This window comes from Astyanax mexicanus, chromosome 24, assembly GCF_023375975.1.
Source record: "Astyanax mexicanus isolate ESR-SI-001 chromosome 24, AstMex3_surface, whole genome shotgun sequence".
Lineage (NCBI taxonomy): Eukaryota > Metazoa > Chordata > Actinopteri > Characiformes > Acestrorhamphidae > Astyanax > Astyanax mexicanus.
This window is the reverse complement of record NC_064431.1, coordinates 350,159-367,500: the sequence shown is the minus strand read 5'-3', so window position 1 is coordinate 367,500 and position 17,342 is coordinate 350,159. Positions and strand designations below refer to the sequence as shown.

Below are 17,342 nucleotides of genomic sequence, written 5' to 3'. Positions count from 1 at the left end.
CTATCTATCTATCTATCTATCTATCCATACATCCATCCATTATCACCCTCTGCCCTTCCTTCTCCTCCCTCTCTCTCTCTCTTCTATCGTTTTCTATCTTTTATTTAAGCAGGTTTCTCTCAGGCGTGTGGTTGAGGTCAGGCTGTAGCCGTGACCCGTTACGCTCAGATCCTCAGAGTTCACATCAGATCTAGAGAGAACTGTTTACCTGTGATTAAACTGAAACGACACATTCTGACCTGCTGCACATCCAGAGATCTGCTCATCTATTCAGGGTTTACAGAGCTTTCAGCCCTAAACTGTGGGACATTTCCCTCACAGAACTGCACATTCTTTACCATAAACTTACTATATATAAAGTAAAATTAATTCTTAAAATTAATCAAATATTGTTCAGGGTTTTGTCATATTTCTAAAAAATTCTGAAATATTGTGTTTTTATTTGAAGGCCATATCTGATTTATTCAGGATAAAGGTGTTTAAGGGTTAAACACGGGGCTCGATTTGAATTGTTTTGAGTTACATAGTGTTAAAAATTATAGCTGTTTTATTTTCCCGAAGTGACGCCAGGAATGAAGATCTACATCGATCCGTTTACCTACGAAGATCCGAACGAGGCGGTGAGAGACTTCGCCAAGGAGATCGACATCTCGTGTGTGAAGATCGAGCAGGTCATCGGAGCAGGTAAACCATACACACAGAGGAAAAAATGAACTGTGAGAGTATAGCTTCTGTTCTGTCTCACAAAACATGAAAAATGTTTAATTTTTTTACTGGTCTAATTTTTATATTATTTCACAAAATTTTAACTTATACAGCCAGAAACTGTTTAAGTTAGATGGAAGATGGATGATCACAAGCCATCAAACCAAACTGAACTGTTAGAATTTCTGCACCAGGAGTAAAGCAGCATAAAGTTATCCAAAAGCAGTGTGTAAGACTGCATGAAAGATGCATGAAAAAACTGTGTGTGGATTATTCCACCAAATATTGATTATTTCTGAACTCTTCTGAACTCTTTATGAATATGAACTTGTTTTCTTTGCATTATTTGAGGTCTGAAAGCTCTGCATCTTTTTTTGTTATTTCAGTCATTTCTCATTTTCTGTAAATAAATGCTCTAAATGAGAATATTTTTATTTGGAATTTGGGAGAAATGTTGTCTGTAGTTTATAATATTAATGATTATGCTGATGTGTTACATGTTCTGATGTTCTTTTAAGACTGGACCAGATAGTATAATAATATTCTGTGGTATAAAGAGGTTTTAATAGGTGATTATTCATCTCAGCTATCTGTGTGTTTAATTTAAGGTCAGTATGATGATTTATTGTGTTTGATTGTTGGTTAAACTGTGTGTTTTGTGTTTTATTGTTGTTGTTGTTCTGTAGGAGAGTTCGGGGAGGTGTGCAGTGGGAATCTGAAGCTTCCGGGGAAGAGGGAAATGTTCGTGGCCATTAAGACGCTGAAGTCGGGCTACACGGAGAAGCAGAGGCGGGACTTCCTGAGTGAAGCGAGCATCATGGGACAGTTCGATCATCCGAACGTGATCCGATTGGAGGGAGTTGTGACTAAAAGCAGCCCGGTGATGATCGTCACCGAGTTCATGGAGAACGGCTCTCTGGACTCCTTCCTCAGAGTGAGTGAACAAAACAACACAACACACATCTTCTAGCATCTGTTTCAGGTGTAGAAGTGTGATAATAAGAGAAGGTCAGCATCAGGAAGCTGAATAATCAGAGCTGGATGTTTTATAAACACAGTTTAAACAGGATGTTCTGATCATTAGCTGAGAGACAGCAGCTCTGAAATGTCAGAGAAATTAAAGCAGAGCTGGAGATTCTGCTGCCTGGAAGGAAATGAACCACTATAACAGAAACTCACTCAGAATTAAACTATAGAAACTATAGTATATGGTCAAAAGTAATGGGACACCTGTGCATGAATTATTTCCTCTAATATTAAACCTGTTAAAAAATAGTATTCTGCTTTAACACAGTTCCACTGCTCTACAGGTTTTTCTGCACCAGAGAGTTTCATTTTTTGGCACTAATTCTCTATCAGGACTTGGCAAGTCATGTGTGTCCAACCCTAAAGTAACTGAATGCATTTATTAGAAGGGCTGTCTGCACACAATTAGACATACTGTCACACAAAGTGGTGAAGTTTGCAAGAGGTACGTGATACAGGCACAGCATACCAGAGAAAACAGGTTAAAACAGGATCATCTAAAACACTACAAAGAAAGCAAGGCAAAAGAGTAGTAAACATAACAAAACAAGGTCTGTAACAAAGTAGCAAACAAACAAAATACAAAACAAACGCAGGATAAGAGAGCTATAGAGATAATAATTGGCAAGAAGAACAGAAACAGAGGGGTATTTATACACAGGGAGACAGGAAATAGCATTCTCCAAATTCAGGTGAGCCAGAACACTGAAGCATCACATGATCTGGCACGTCTGGGAGGATAGTCACAGGTGCATTCTGGGAAATAGAGTCTTTAGAACGAGAACTAGAGTCCGTGGCAAAAGGACTGACACATGCAGCGCTCCTCAAAAACGGCTTTACTTGAGTTAAATGTGGGGTAATATGCAAAAACATGGGCGTGGTAGTGGGGGGAAAAGTGGACCTGACTACCCAGGGCCCAAGTAGGGAGAGGGGCCCATACAAATCCTGATTTATTCATTTATTTTTAAGTGGTATTTTTATTATTGAATTGACTTCATGCTCCACACAGCTGCTGCTGATGTGTGTATGCTCACGTGAAGCCGTTAGCTTAGCAAATTACCAACCAGGCTGCTGCTGCTGTAAGAATAAAGGTAATTCTGAGCCGCGTAACTTTAGATATCGACATTAACCGGTCTTAGAAACTCCCCCTTACGTTGGTATGTTGGTTCAAGAGAGAGAGAGAGAGAGATAGAGAGAGATTTATTTTAAGTTATAAGTAAGTTATTATTTTGGTTCAGTGTGTGTGCTATAGCCTATTGTCTACTAACACAGCAGAGCTGAAAGAGAAACAGTGCTGAGACTTAATAAATGATCCACCTAGCAATATTTCTGCTGCATATATCAACATGTAAATAGCCTACCAATATCACTGTAGGTGCGAGTACACACTAGTAATATATTAAGCAATAAAGCAATTGATTATTTTTGTCTGGTAAAAAGCCTTAGCATTGCAGTGCAGTGCTTAAAAAGCTATTATCAACGCTCAATAAATTCATGATGTTACCAAAGCCAATTAATAATCATGTTAAATAACTGTGATCTCAATATTAATCAAAAATAATTGTGATCATGATTTTTGCCATATATTTTTGCCAGAGATTGTAGCTTAAAACTTTATTAATGCTTTTTATTTTAGATAAATACCGCTTTTTTGCTCACGTTCTTCATGTACTTGATAGGGGCCCACTGACATTGCGAGTGTACAGGGCCCAGAATTTGCTGCTACGCCCCTGTGCAAAAACACATAAAGTGTATATGTGTAAATGTGTGTAGTGAGGACAAAAGGATGTGAAAACAGTGGTGAAAATAAGTATTTGTTACCCTGCTTAATAAATGAAGAATGGGGTTTTTAATGGAAATGGTTGATCTATGGTTATCCGCTGGATTGACGCTGGAATTATTATTTTATTGATAATTTCTTATTTAATGGTAGTAGAAGAAATGCAAGAGATTTCATCCTTATTGCAAAGAAAGTTATCAAATTTAAATTAAAAGCAGCTTTTTGGAAATTTTAAATGAGATTTTAAATAAGATCAGATACGTGTTCGATTCCCAAAATCCCTTTAATTAAAGCTGATGAAACGTCTCATGATGTATCCAGAGTATCCAGGTCTGAAGAGGATTAAAGCCTTTAAACATTCAGACTCCCGTCCTGAACCGTCCTGATCAAACTTCTGATTAAACTCCTGATTAAACTTCTGATCAAACTTCTGATCAAACTTCTGATCAAAATTCTGATCAAACTTCTGATCAAAATTCTGATCAAACTTCTGATCAAAATTCTGATCAATAAAATCAGTAAAAATCATCTGCTTTTGTGTGTCTGAGAAAAGTGAAAGTAAATATACTCAAAACAGTGTGACCTTTACTCCTGTACTACTCTACTGTTTTACTACTGAACTGCTGAAGAGGGGGAGGAGGAGGAATAAGAGGAGGAAGTGGAGGAGGAAGTGGAGGAGGAGGAGGATCAGGCTTTCAGGAAGTGAGGTGGTGGACTCTGGCAGGGATCAGTTTGATTGGACGGTGGTGAGGGGAAGAAGTGGGTGGTCAGAAGTCCTCAGTGCTGCTAATTGGCCGTTCTGAGTGTTTGAAGTTTAAGGGGGGGGGGGGGGGAGCAGGACGCAGATTTATGTAAATTGGGGACGTCTGATCTTTGGGGGAGGAAAAGTGATTTATTTTTCTCATTAGTGAAGCTCTGCTTCTGATCCATCACGAGTGAAAACTTATTTTATCCCTGACGCTCAGCTTTCAGTGGAATTATCAGAAACCACCAGAATTACAGCTTTAAATCAGGCAAAATTAACCAAACGATTTCAACAAAAATCACATTCATTTCTACAGATATTATATTACGGTATCAGATGGAACTGGATCCAAATTACATTACTACTACTACTATTCTGTTTATTGTTGATGTAAAAGTTGGGTTTGTGCTGCTGTGTGTTCATGTGTGTGTAATAAGTGGGGGTGTACGCTCGGCTCGGCACGGCGCCTGTGTTACCGAGATAGCGATGAACGTCTGACTGTTGGCGTCTGTCTAGGTTGTATTCAGTCAGTGGAGCTCCTGTGTTTTCTGTTACCAAGATAAACAAGATAAAACTCCAGAACTGTACCTGAACACACCTCATTTCCAGGAGTGAAAATAGACTGTTGTGCAGGTTGTAAGATAGGGCCCAGAATGTTTCAACTAATAAATTGAAACTAGTTGAGAAATTATAAGTCATTGCATTTTTGAATAATATATTGTTTGTGTTATCCATAAGTATTACTAACTATAAATCAATAGATCTGTATTGATAAACAGTTGTGATATGAGATATGAGGGATATGAGGGATATGAGATGTTCTCAGAGCTGTTCTCAGACCTGCTGAGATCATGTTGAGACATGCTGCTAAAAAAAGATAAATTTACCTGTTCATTGGCTTTGAGTGGTCCAGCTGTCTAAAGCGCTGCCACTATAATCAGGAGATTGCATGTTCGAATCCTGTTCATGCAGCTTGCCATCAGCTGCCGAAGCCCAGAGAGAACACAATTGGCTCTCTCTTGCTCTCTCTGGGTGGGTACAGTACAGTAGATGATGCTCTTTTGCTCATTCCCCTCATTACTCTTATGGTGATGTGGATCAGCACAAGGCTGCGTCTGTGAGCTGATGTATCAGTACCGAGTTGCTGTGCTTTCCTCCGGGCATTAGCGCTGTGATGCTACTCGGCAAAAAGGTTTGAAAAGAGGAGGAGTCTGACTTCACATGTGTCGCAGGAGGCGTGTGCTGGTCTTCCTAACCCTCCTGGTGTGTTGGAGCATCACGAGTGATGGAGGGGAGCCCTAATGAGTGGGTTGTGTAAATTGGGGAGAAAATAAATAGAAATAAAATATATCTTTTTATTTAACATTCACCTAAAAAACACAGTTTTTGAAGAGTTGGAGAGTTTGTGTTGACAGAGTCGATGGAGTGAAGAATAGAGTAAAGATCATCAGAATATTTGAATATTGTTGAGCAGATAAGTGATGTTTTTTTTAGTGTTTTTTGACACGATGTTTGCGCAGTTAGAGTACAAATATTTGCATATCGCTGAAGAATATCTTACAGATCTGTGTGTGTGTGTGTGTGTGTGTGTGTGTGTGTACGTGTGTGTGTGTGTGTTGTGTTTAGTGTGATTACACCATAAGGCTGTTGTGTGATTCTGACACCTCAGCCAGCGCTTTCTAAACAAGCATTGTGTTGCGTGACATCCTCTGACAGCACTGTAGCCGCAGCGCGAGAGTCTGACAGGTTTACAGTGAAGCGCGAGAGCAGAAGCGGGGCAGAGGCTTCCTCCGTCGAGAGAAACTGTCGAACGTTTCTCTTTCTTTTGCTTCTTTGCTGAAAAGATCATAGGAAGTTATTTTAGAAACAGTGAGAGACAGAAAGAGAGCAGTCTGAGCAGAATGATAACCTGGAAGATAGGAAATGTAATAAAATGTGAAATTCTAACGTGAGCCCAACGTGCTGAATCCGCGTGAGATGCGGCTGCTGATACGCGTCTGAAGGGATTATTTCAGGGCTCTGCAGGACGGGATGTTTGCTTTTCTCTGGATGTGGATCTAAATTACTTCAGGCTACGAGTTTCTCCAATTTAGCTGCAGGTAAACAGTGCGGGAGATTAGAGCCGCGGCTCACGCCCGCGCCGGGATTTCACACTCATGAATAATTCATGAAGCTTAATTGCTGAGATGAGGATGAGGAGAAGTTGGGAGACGGTGAGGACGTGAGGAGGATCTCAGGTGGTGTAATGAGGGTGGAGGATCTGTGAGAGGTGGAGAAGCTACACTGTAAACCCATACACTGTTTAAAATCAAATGATTTAAGTCTGATTTACATAAAATTGGATTTTTTTTTTTTCTAATTTTTCCCATTTTCTCCCCACTTTACACAGCCAATTACCCAACCCACTCATTAGGACTCCCCCCCTATCACTAGTGATGCTCCAACACACCAGGATGGTGAAGACCAGCACACACCTCCTCCGATACATGTGAAGTTAGACTCCGCCTCTTTTTGAGCTGCTGCTGATGCAGCATTACCGAGCAGCATCACAGCGCTAACACTCGGAGGAAAGCGCAGCAACTCGGTTCTGATACTTCAGCTCACAGACGCCCTGTGCTGTGGACATCACCCTAGGAGTGATGTGGAGAGAGAGCGCCATCTACTGTACTGTACCCACCCGGAGGGAGCAGGGCCAATTGTGCTCCCTCTGAGCGTAGGCAGCTTGATGGTAAAGCTGCATAAGCGGGATTCGAACCTGCTACCTCCTGCTCTGATAAACATGACTCTGACCCTTCATTAATCTACAGATCACAGATCCAGTTACATTCAGTAATTCAACTATAACTTTAATTATAACTATAATTGTAACTATAACTATAACTTTGCTACAAAAGCTGGATTTCCATCGGTCTCCCACAGCGTCCGTCTGTCCTCTCGACACGTGTGGGTCTGTCTACACCAGGCCGACTGCTCCGGTCCCCCGGGGGCCGTACCGGGGGCCGGCGGGGTTTTATGACAGTGACCGCGGTGGTCCTGCAGACGGAAGCAGCTGGAACCACAGCTGGAGCAAAACAGCAGGAGCTCCAATCAGAGAGCAGCTGCAGGATTAAACAGAGCTCAGCGCCGGACTGACCTCAGATCAGCATTAAACCCAGACCAACACTAAACCCAGACCAACACTAAATCCAGACCAACACTAAACCCAGACCAGCATTACACTCATGCGTTTCCTCTTTTCAGGTTGTTGAGTGTGGAATATGGAGCTACACTAACATTCATTTCCTCTATTTGATTTCTTTAGTTAAACTCAGTTTAAATGATTGACAGCACTAAAGTAAATATAACTTAGTTAATCCAAACACTGATTCTTTTATTAACACTTAAATATAGCTGTGATTAGTCCTATTGTTTTAATGAATGAGTTTATCATGACGACCGTGTTTCTGTTCTACAGCAAAATGACGGGCAGTTCACGGTGATCCAGTTGGTGGGGATGCTGCGAGGAATCGCCTCAGGTATGAAGTACCTCGCTGACATGAACTACGTCCATCGTGACCTGGCGGCCCGGAACATCCTGGTGAACAGTAACCTGGTGTGTAAGGTCTCTGACTTCGGACTCTCGCGCTTCCTTGAGGACGACACGTCTGATCCCACCTACACCAGCGCCCTGGTGAGAGTACACTCACACTGCAGTACTGCAGAGTAACTTACTCATACTCAGATCTGCAGTACTGAAGAGAGAACTGCAGTTTCTGAATCAGTTCCTCTGATTTTGTGTTTCTCTATTTATAGGTTTATGTTTGAGTAAAATGAACATTGTTTTATTCTATAATCTAGATGCTACATGTTGTCTGAATATTATCTTCTTGATTATGAATCTTTATGATTTGATTGGTCACAGGGCGGGAAGATCCCGATTCGATGGACGGCTCCGGAGGCCATTCAGTACAGGAAGTTCACCTCCGCCAGCGACGTGTGGAGCTACGGCATCGTCATGTGGGAGGTGATGTCGTACGGAGAGAGGCCGTACTGGGACATGACCAATCAGGACGTACGTAGCTTTATTTTTCTGTTTTTAAAGCCTTTTTCACTAATAAATGTAAACTGCGAACTTTTACATCTTTAACGATTTAGGAAAAAACATTAGAGAAACAGATTTCCATCCTGGGCAAATTCGCCTTTTTTACGCTTTTTTCACTAAAAAAGGTAAAGGATTGCAAACTTTTAAATCTTTTTGATTTTAGAAAGTTTTCCAAAGTCTTAGTGGTTTTTAAAAAAAAACACTAAAAACTTATAATTGTAAACTGCAAACTTCTAAATGTGTTTGATTTGTTTAAAAGAAACATTAGAGGTGTATACATGTAGAGGTGTTTATGTTTTGGGTTTTCCAAACTCTTAATGGTCAAAAACACATTTTTTCTGGCATTTTTTCACTAAAAAAGGGTAAAAGGTTGAAAACTTCTAAATCTTTTTGATTTTAAAAGAAACATTGGAGAAACGGGAGTCTACAGGAGTCTACATCCTGGGTTTTGCGAGCTCTTACTGGGGAAAAATGCCTTTTTTCACACTTTTTTCACTAAAAAAGGTAAAAGGTTTCAAACTTCTAAATCTTTTTTTTATTTTAGAAGAAACGTTAGAGAAACAGGAGTCTACAGGAGTCTACATCCTGGGTTTTCCAAACTCTTAATGGGTAAAAACGCCAATTTCACAGACGTGAATAAAACATTAGAGTCCAGGTTTAATTTGAACTCTTCGTGCCGTTACTTGTGAGTAAGAAGTGTATTTGGCATGCACAGCGCGGCACGGCGCTACGCTAACTGTTCCTGCCCTTGACTGCAGCTTCCTCTCTGCAGCATCCCTCTGGGTGGCTGAGGCAAAAAGCAAATTATGGGCCCAGATAATGAAAATAGTTTGAAATTGAAAGAGTGAGGGCTAATGCGCTAAGAGAGAGCGCAGATCGCGCCGGTTATCTTATTAGCAGCTCCTGATAGCGTTCTGCGTCCCCCGCCAGGCCGCGGGAGCCAGACAGCTGGATGAGATTAATCAAGCTCTGAATGGAGCTCAGTAATGTCCACTATAATGAGCTGGAAAGTGGCGGGTCTCACTGGGGTCCTGTAACCTTCTCGTAGACGTGTCTCTGCTGTGGTTTGATTCTTTTAGATGCACAGGAGTGAATCACATACAGATCATCATGCTGAAATACAGTAGTTGCTGGGAAAACTGTGTTTTACTCTGTTTTATGCTGAGTTTGACCCATTCTCCTGTTTAACTCTGTCAGCTGGCTGTGTGTATATATTATTAAAGTTATAGTTAAACAGATTATCACGTAAGATGAGATCTTTTAGAGTGATATCATGTTTTCTCTCTCCGTATAAAAAACTCACACACTGCCTCTGTGCTCTGTGTTCCTGATATATTCACAACCTGATTCATACAGCTCCAGAACAATTCCAAAGCAGTGTGTAAGACTGGTGGAGGAGAACATGATGCCAAGATGCATGAAAAGAAACTGTGATTAAAAACTGTCAGGGTTATTCCACCAAATATTGATTTCTGAACTTGAAAATGAATTTGAACAAATATGAAAAAAACAAGAGATCACTTCAGTTTCTGAATCAGTTTCTCTGATTTTGCTATTTATAGGTTTATATTTGAGTAAAATGAACATTGTTGTTTTATTCTACAAACTACATTTCTCCCAAATTCCAAATAAAAATATTCTCATTTAGAGCATTTATTTACAGAAAATGAGAAATGACTGAAATAACAAAAAAGATGCAGAGCTTTCAGACCTCAAATAATGCAAAGAAATCAAGTTCATATTCATAAAGCTTTAAGAGTTTTTTTTCATGCACCTTGGCATAATGTTCTCCTCCACCAGTCTTACACACTGCTTTTGGATAACTTTATGCTGCTTTACACCTGGTGCAAAAATTCAAGCACTCAAGCATATATTCCAGGGGTTTTTAATTTGGTAAAATCAAAGAAACTCATCATTTTTAAGTGCTCTCTTATTTTTTTACAGAAACTGAGAAATGTGTTATAGTGGATATTTAAAGAATCTTCAATTTTTTAGAACCAAAACTGGGTCTTCTAAAATCTTCTATGGCTAATGTTCCTAAAGAACTCGTGCAGACGCCTTTATTTTGTAGAGTGTTGAGAGTAGAAAGGGAAAGTGTCTGTATTCAGTGATTAATGGGGACGATGTTAAACAGCAGCACCGCTCAGAAGCTGAGAAAACCGCAGCATCCGTCCCTCACATGTACAGAAGTGGAGCCGTTAACACACAGAACAAGACAGTTGTAAACACAGAGTGACAGCGGGAATTTCCTGCTACAACTCGCAGCACATCTTCCAAACACAGAGTTCAGTTAGTGCTGTGCTTTTCTGAGCCGGTGTTAATCACCACTGGCCTGACAGTAATTACATGCCTCGAAATGAGTAAGAGCTGTGAATTGGAAGCAGGCTGCAGCCCTGTGTGTGTGTGTGTGTGTGTGTGTGTGTGTGTGTGTGTGTGTGTGTGTGTGTGTGTGTGTGTGTGTGTTGTTTTGAGCATCAGCATTTACTTCTCCTCTTTGATTGGTTCAAAAACGTGGTCTTGGTTGGAAAGCCATATTGTATTTTAACAGTTATACTGTTCTGTAATTGAATAGAGACTCTATCTAGTACCTGTTGGTTCCTCTATGCTGGATATAAGATGAGAGGGTTGGGTTTGGAGGTTCTACAGGTTCTGTATGGATCCTGCAGCACATTTACCCACAGATGTTGCTACAGCTGGGCCTGTAGATCCTGTAGATCCTGTAGCTCTACAGTTAATTTTGGGTGTAACGTAAAATAAACCAATCAGAGTGTCTCTTGTTCATCCTTCTCTTTAAGAGTAGGTCAGGTGAGCTCTGTCTTTGGTGGATTGCTATTGTAACGGTGCAGCTACCTGGACGTGTTCAACAAACTCTTCTCAGCAGAGGAAACTGAGCTGCTGGTTGACGCTGTGAAGGAGCTCCAGCAGCTCATTTACGGGAACAGCAATGTTATTTTATTTACTATTCTGTTTATTGTTGATGTAAAAGTTGGGTTTGTGCTGCTGTGTGTTCATGTGTGTGTAATAAGTGGGGGTGTACGCTCGGCTCGGCACAGCGCCTGTGTTACCGAGATAGCGATGAACGTCTGACTGTTGGCGTCTGTCTAGGTTGTATTCAGTCAGTGGAGCTCCTGTGTTTTCTGTTACCAAGATAAACAAGATAAAACTCCAGAAATGTACCTGAACACACCTCATTTCCAGAACACCACGCCCATCAGTGTAGATATATTCAGAAGATCTGCTGCTGTTTAAACCAGACAGGAGGATGATAGATAGTGATGAACATCCTCAGTCTTACCCCAGAGGTACTGAATGGAGCTCCATGACCCCGGAGACCCACAGCGCAGTGCTGAGAGCGCTACACCCTGCATGCAGATTCATGGATAAGAAGATAAATGGGCTCCCAGGGTTTCCTTCAGACACAGATAATGATCACAGTGTTTTTATAAAGAGAACAGATCAATCCTCTCCTGCAGCGCTGCCTGACCACCAGCGTCTCCACACACAACACCACCCAGCATCACCCAACAAACCCAGACACACCGCCCTCCTTTAAACGTAGAAATAAAACTGAGGAGGATTACTAGCGCTGTGAGGTGCGATAGCTTCATTTAAAACATCTTTTTCAGCAGAAAATAAGCTACAACTATGAGGGTCCACTTTCTCCATCATCTAATCTAAAAGCTAAAGCTGAAACCTCACCTTTAATATAATAATAAACACACAGACAGTACTAGTCTAGCACCTCACCTTTAATGTAATAAACTAGCTTTGCAGAATTATATATTTTTATATGGGTTTACAAGATATTATTCATATATTTATTCAGTTATTTACTGTCTTCATTGGTTGTTGTTTTGATTTCCTTGTTCTTCTTCTCTGTTTCTCTCTCTGCAGGTAATAAACGCTATAGAGCAGGATTACCGGCTCCCGCCGCCCATGGACTGCCCCAGCGCTTTACACCAGCTGATGCTGGACTGCTGGCAGAAAGACCGAAACAACCGGCCTAAATTCAGCCAGATAGTAAATAACCTGGATAAAATGATCCGTAACCCAAACAGCCTGAAGGCCATGACCCCTCTGTCCTCAGGGTACGTCCCGCAGCTTCTGCACCTTTATTAATGTTTAATCCTTGCTCTGTTTAAGGGTTAATAATACATTTAAATATATAACTATTACCTCAGTAATAGCACAGACCAGTGAGACCATTACGACCACCTTCTTTAGCGTATAGGAGCGCAGCAGTGCTGCTGGAGTTCTTAAACGCTGGGTTTAATCTCTCTATTACACACTCATACCTACAGCTGAAACACCTTTACAGATACAGTAAAATCAGCAGTGAAACCAGCTGCTCTGTGGTGGTTTTTTATCCTGTGGGTTCTGAGTTTTTAATCTAATTAAATTTATATTTATTATATAAAATACTCACTCAAAGCTGAAAAAAGAGATTTTTCCATTCTGTACAGAACAAAAATAAATCTGATCCGCCTTTAATTGTTCCAGTATAAAAGAAAACCCCTCATATGCTATCTGATAGGTCTGCGGTGTAAAAGGCCTGTGAGACTTTTATTTTAAAGTGCTGCTTCTCAGACCTATTTTAGTTGATCTGGCTGTGTGGGTGTCAGAGTAGAATATAGGATCATTTTAATGGTAAGTTTTGAGTTGCTAAAAGTGAAACTGTAAATCCAGGACGACCTTTGACCTTAATAAGAATATGTTTACTGTCTCTGCAGAAAAAAGAAAAATATATCTATATATCTATATATCTATATATCTATATATATATATCCCATAATATTGGTCAATACTTTGGTTTCACTTGTGATCTGATGAGCTCGGCTCGTTTCAGTCGCTTGTTTTTTTTGGCTCTGAGCTGCTGAGCGTAAATAAAACCTGCTCAGATTTAATAGATCAAGATTTTAGTCCAAGAAGCTCTCTCTGATTCTCCCTGCCCTCAAACCTTACACAATAAAACACAATAAAACACAATAAAACACAATAAAACACCTCTTCTCTGAGTGAATTAGTATAAAGAATGTACTAATTAATTACACAGATTTCAGATTCCTGTGTTGTTGTTTTTTTAGTACCTGTTCAGGTATTATACACTGTAAAAAATCCTTTCTTTTCATTACCTTTCATTACGTTTCATTACCTATGAAATTTCAGTTTTTTTACTATTATACAGTATTAAATATATATATATTTTTTTTTTTTTGCAGTGTGCACTTGCCCCTGCTGGACCGCAGTGTTCCTGATTTCTCCAGTTTCAGCTCGGTGGACGAGTGGCTGGATGGGATTAAAATGGGTCAGTATAAGGAAAACTTCTCCAGCGCAGATTTCTGCAGCTTCGACCTCGTCTCTCAGATGACCATGGAGTGAGTAAAATATACTTTACATTTCAGTAAAGCTGCTCTGTTATAAAAAACACTACACAAATAAATATGATTTGATAAATGTACATTTACAGTACGTACATAAGAATCTGTGATATGCTCTGTGTGTCTAAAATTCTCTTGTATAAGTCTGTAGATAATGTTAGGAATGATGAGAATTTATACATGCAAACATATCACCTCTGACACCAGGAGGCAGCGAGACGGACAACAGTTAGAAACATTTTAATATAAAGACATTTTAACACTAATAACAGTTTTTACAATGTTATATGTTACTTTATAACATGTGTAATAATGCCCTGCTAGTCTTAGAGTCTCTGTAAAACACCAAATCCACCGGAGATCCTATTTAAACCTGTAGTGGATTTTTACTTTTAACTAGTGTAAACAGAACTGTACTAAACATCTAAACACCTACCTATCTCTATTGTACTTTTTCCTCCATAGACTAATTCTAACCATTTGTTTCTTAGCTCTGAATTACTGGGTAAAGTATATAAACACTGATGTGTTATTCGCACAAATAACACAGGAATGAACCGCATGCTGTTCCTAGCTCTGTTAGTTATCTCCTATCTGATGAACTTTTATTTTAGCAGCACCAATTTTTTATGAAAAATCCTTTTTTAAATAAAGAATTTAAGTTGCACTTTATTGCAGAACTGCAGCTTCCTACAGAACAGTCTGAATCTGTAATAATATATTTATGATAAGCGTCTCGAGACACAGACTAAATAAACTCCAGACTCAGACGTGTTTACTAAACAGCTGCGACGTTCCTGGGCTGCATTGTTTACCTGCGTCAGGTGGAAATGCGAGCTGTAGCGTCGCATTCCTCTGCGCTGGTATCAGTTTAATACCTGCAGCCCGGCGCAGACAAAGAGCCGCTGTTGTTGGAGGATCTGATGGACGGAGTAACAGAGAGAGAGATGAGTATCAGACAGAAGCTCTGAGGAATTCAGTCGTGAGCCGACACGCCGTGTTTGTTTTGGCGTAAAGCAGAAATTACGCCTCATATGGAGGAATTTTACTCTTTAATCTCGTCTGCTCTCTGACTCTTATCTGTGTTTGTGTCTGTTTTTAAACATCGTTAGAACAGAAAATATTATTAAGAAACAATAGTGATGAAATGGGCCCTAATTTGTACAGTATTTTTTTATTCAATGCCAAAAAAAGTTTTTAATTTTTTTATTTTTACAGTTTAATTAAATAATATTATCTGTACTTGCTGTAGTTGTTTATTTCATTAAGTCTTCTGAGAAGCACTGTTATTGGAAAGATCACTAAAATTACAATTCCTAATGTTATATTTAGTCAATATTTATTCAATTTAAATAGTTCAGTTAGTTCTTCTTCTTCTTACTTTTACTTTTATATACATTTAAGAGGATTGTTTTTAGTAAAAATCCAGACAAATGAAATGTGCTAAAATAATCAATTTAAATGTTTCAGTATTAGGTACAGTGTTACGCAGCTTAAATTGATTAAATTAATAGTTTATCTACAGCTCTGTAAAAAAATGAAGGTTGCACTTCAGTTTCTGAATCAGTTTCTCTGATTTTGCTATTTATAGGTTTATGTTTGAGTAAAATGAACATTGTTGTTTTATTCTATAAACTACAGACAACATTTCTCCCAAATTACAAATAAAAATATTCTCATTTAGAGCATTTATTTACAGAAAATGAGAAATGACTGAAATAACAAAAAAAGAAGCAGAGCTTTCAGACCTCAAATAATGCAAAGAAAACAAGTTCATATTCATAAAGTTTTAAGAGTTCAGAAATAATCAATATTTGGTGGAATAATCCTGGTTTTAATCACAGTTTTTTATCATGCATCTTGTCATCATGTTCTCCTCCACCAGTCTTACACACTGCTTTTGGATAACTTTATGCTGCTTTACTCCTGGTGTAAAAATTCAAGCAGTTCAGTTTGGTGGTTTGATGGTTTGTGATCATCCATCTTCCTCTTGATTATATTCCAAAGGTTTTCAATTTGCTAAAATCAAAGAAAATTATACCTGCGTGGTGCAGAAATGGCTTTTCATTTTTGAAACTTAACTAATGTGTGTGTATGTGTGTGTGTGTGTGTGTGTCCACAGAGATATCCTCAGGGTGGGCGTGACGCTGGCGGGTCATCAGAAGAAGATTCTGAACAGTGTTCAGATGATGAGAGCGCAGATGAATCAGATCCAGTCGGTGGAGGTCTGAACCTGGAGGAGGAGCTGGAAGGTGAAGGAGGCGGAGTAAAGAGTGAGGAGGCGGAGTGAGGGATGAGGAGGAGGAGTGAGGGATGAGGAGGAGGAGTAAAGAGTGAGGAGGAGGAGTCAGATGGAGGCGACGCTCTGGATCCCTGAGTTTTTCTCCTGCTGGACCAACAACCTGTTCCTAACGGAGTTTCCTCCAACCTTACCTCCTCTCACCTGAACCCTCTCACCTGAACCCTCACCTGACCCTGCCCCCCCGGCACACCCCACCTCACCCAGCGTCCCGGGAGAGTCTCGCCCCACAGAAAAACGTCTGAACGTGAAAACTTGCTGCTGTAAACGTTAACTTAAAAAATACGTAAACGTAACGTTAAAACAAAAACGTTAGCGTTAGCGTAGCGTAGCGAGACAAACAAGACAAGCAATGAGCAATTCTGTTTTTTTATTTCTGATCAGACACGAGCATGCTTTCTTCCTCTATTTCAATTAGTTCTTTATACACATATATATTTTTTTGTTTTATCTTTAACATTTTTTGTTTTCATCTATGTTTTTTTGCAAAAAAAAAAAGAAAGAAGAAAGTTTTAAAATATTTTTTTTGTTTTGTTTTTAAGAAAAAAGTAAAAAAAAAAAAAAAGAACAAAAAATCTCTGTGGACCCAAGACAGGAAGTGACCCGTAGCTGATGGACTTCTGAAATTAATAAATAAAGGTGCCCTTTAAAAGGGTGAGGAGGTACGAGAGGTACGGCGCTCAGCACCAGGAGCTTCTGAGATTTCTGTTTTTTAATTTTTCTATTTTTTTTGGGAAAAAAAACCCACAGAAACATTGAATATTAAATATGGAGTGTGGAATATGGAGCCGGACTGCAGACTCAGCGGCTGCAGGAGTGGAAACCCTGTGATCACTGTGCCGAAATCGCGGAAGGAGATAAACACCATGAAATGGAAAAACTTTAAAACTTCCTTTCAGCAGCAGTTTTTACTGCCATGAAGAAAAAACAGACTTCTGTTATTTTAGCTGTTTAAAACACTTGAACTCGAACAAACAAACAAACAAAAGAAAAGAAAACGATGATGTCTTCTCTGCTAAACAGTAAACAGTATCTTCAGTCTTGTTAAAGGTGTTAAAAAATCATTTGTGATGAAGATTTTTTTTCTCGGCTTCCATGTCTTCTTCTGTGGGGAAAAAAACATGTTATGATTATGATTATTATTATTATTATTATTATTATTATTATTATTATTGTTTTAGTTTAATTTCTGTTTTTACAGACATCGTAACCTGCCAAATGGGACGTCTTCCTGTCCTTCCTCACAGGTCCTTCTGTACATATTGAGATTCGCCTGGACAGGATGTTTTTAGTCTGGAGTTTTGATAGAGGGTTTTTTTAACCATAGC

General features: G+C 39.5%; 1 protein-coding gene across 3 annotated transcripts in view; it reads left to right on the top strand.

Moving 5' to 3' along the window:
* Window positions 1–17,078, top strand: part of ephb2b (eph receptor B2b) — a 153,723-nt gene extending 136,645 nt beyond the window's left edge. For 2 of the 3 annotated variants that reach the window (XM_049471878.1, XM_049471877.1), the window contains exons 10-16: window positions 562–684; window positions 1,392–1,639; window positions 7,711–7,926; window positions 8,158–8,307; window positions 12,232–12,425; window positions 13,557–13,712; window positions 15,838–17,078. In XM_049471878.1, coding sequence (XP_049327835.1) covers window positions 562–684; window positions 1,392–1,639; window positions 7,711–7,926; window positions 8,158–8,307; window positions 12,232–12,425; window positions 13,557–13,712; window positions 15,838–15,946 — 1,196 coding nt within the window. In that variant the 3' untranslated portion in view covers window positions 15,947–17,078. The remainder of the gene's footprint in view (window positions 1–561; window positions 685–1,391; window positions 1,640–7,710; window positions 7,927–8,157; window positions 8,308–12,231; window positions 12,426–13,556; window positions 13,713–15,837) is intronic. The other variant, XM_049471879.1, reaches the window with a different exon arrangement.
* The last annotated feature ends 264 nt before the right edge of the window (window positions 17,079–17,342 follow it).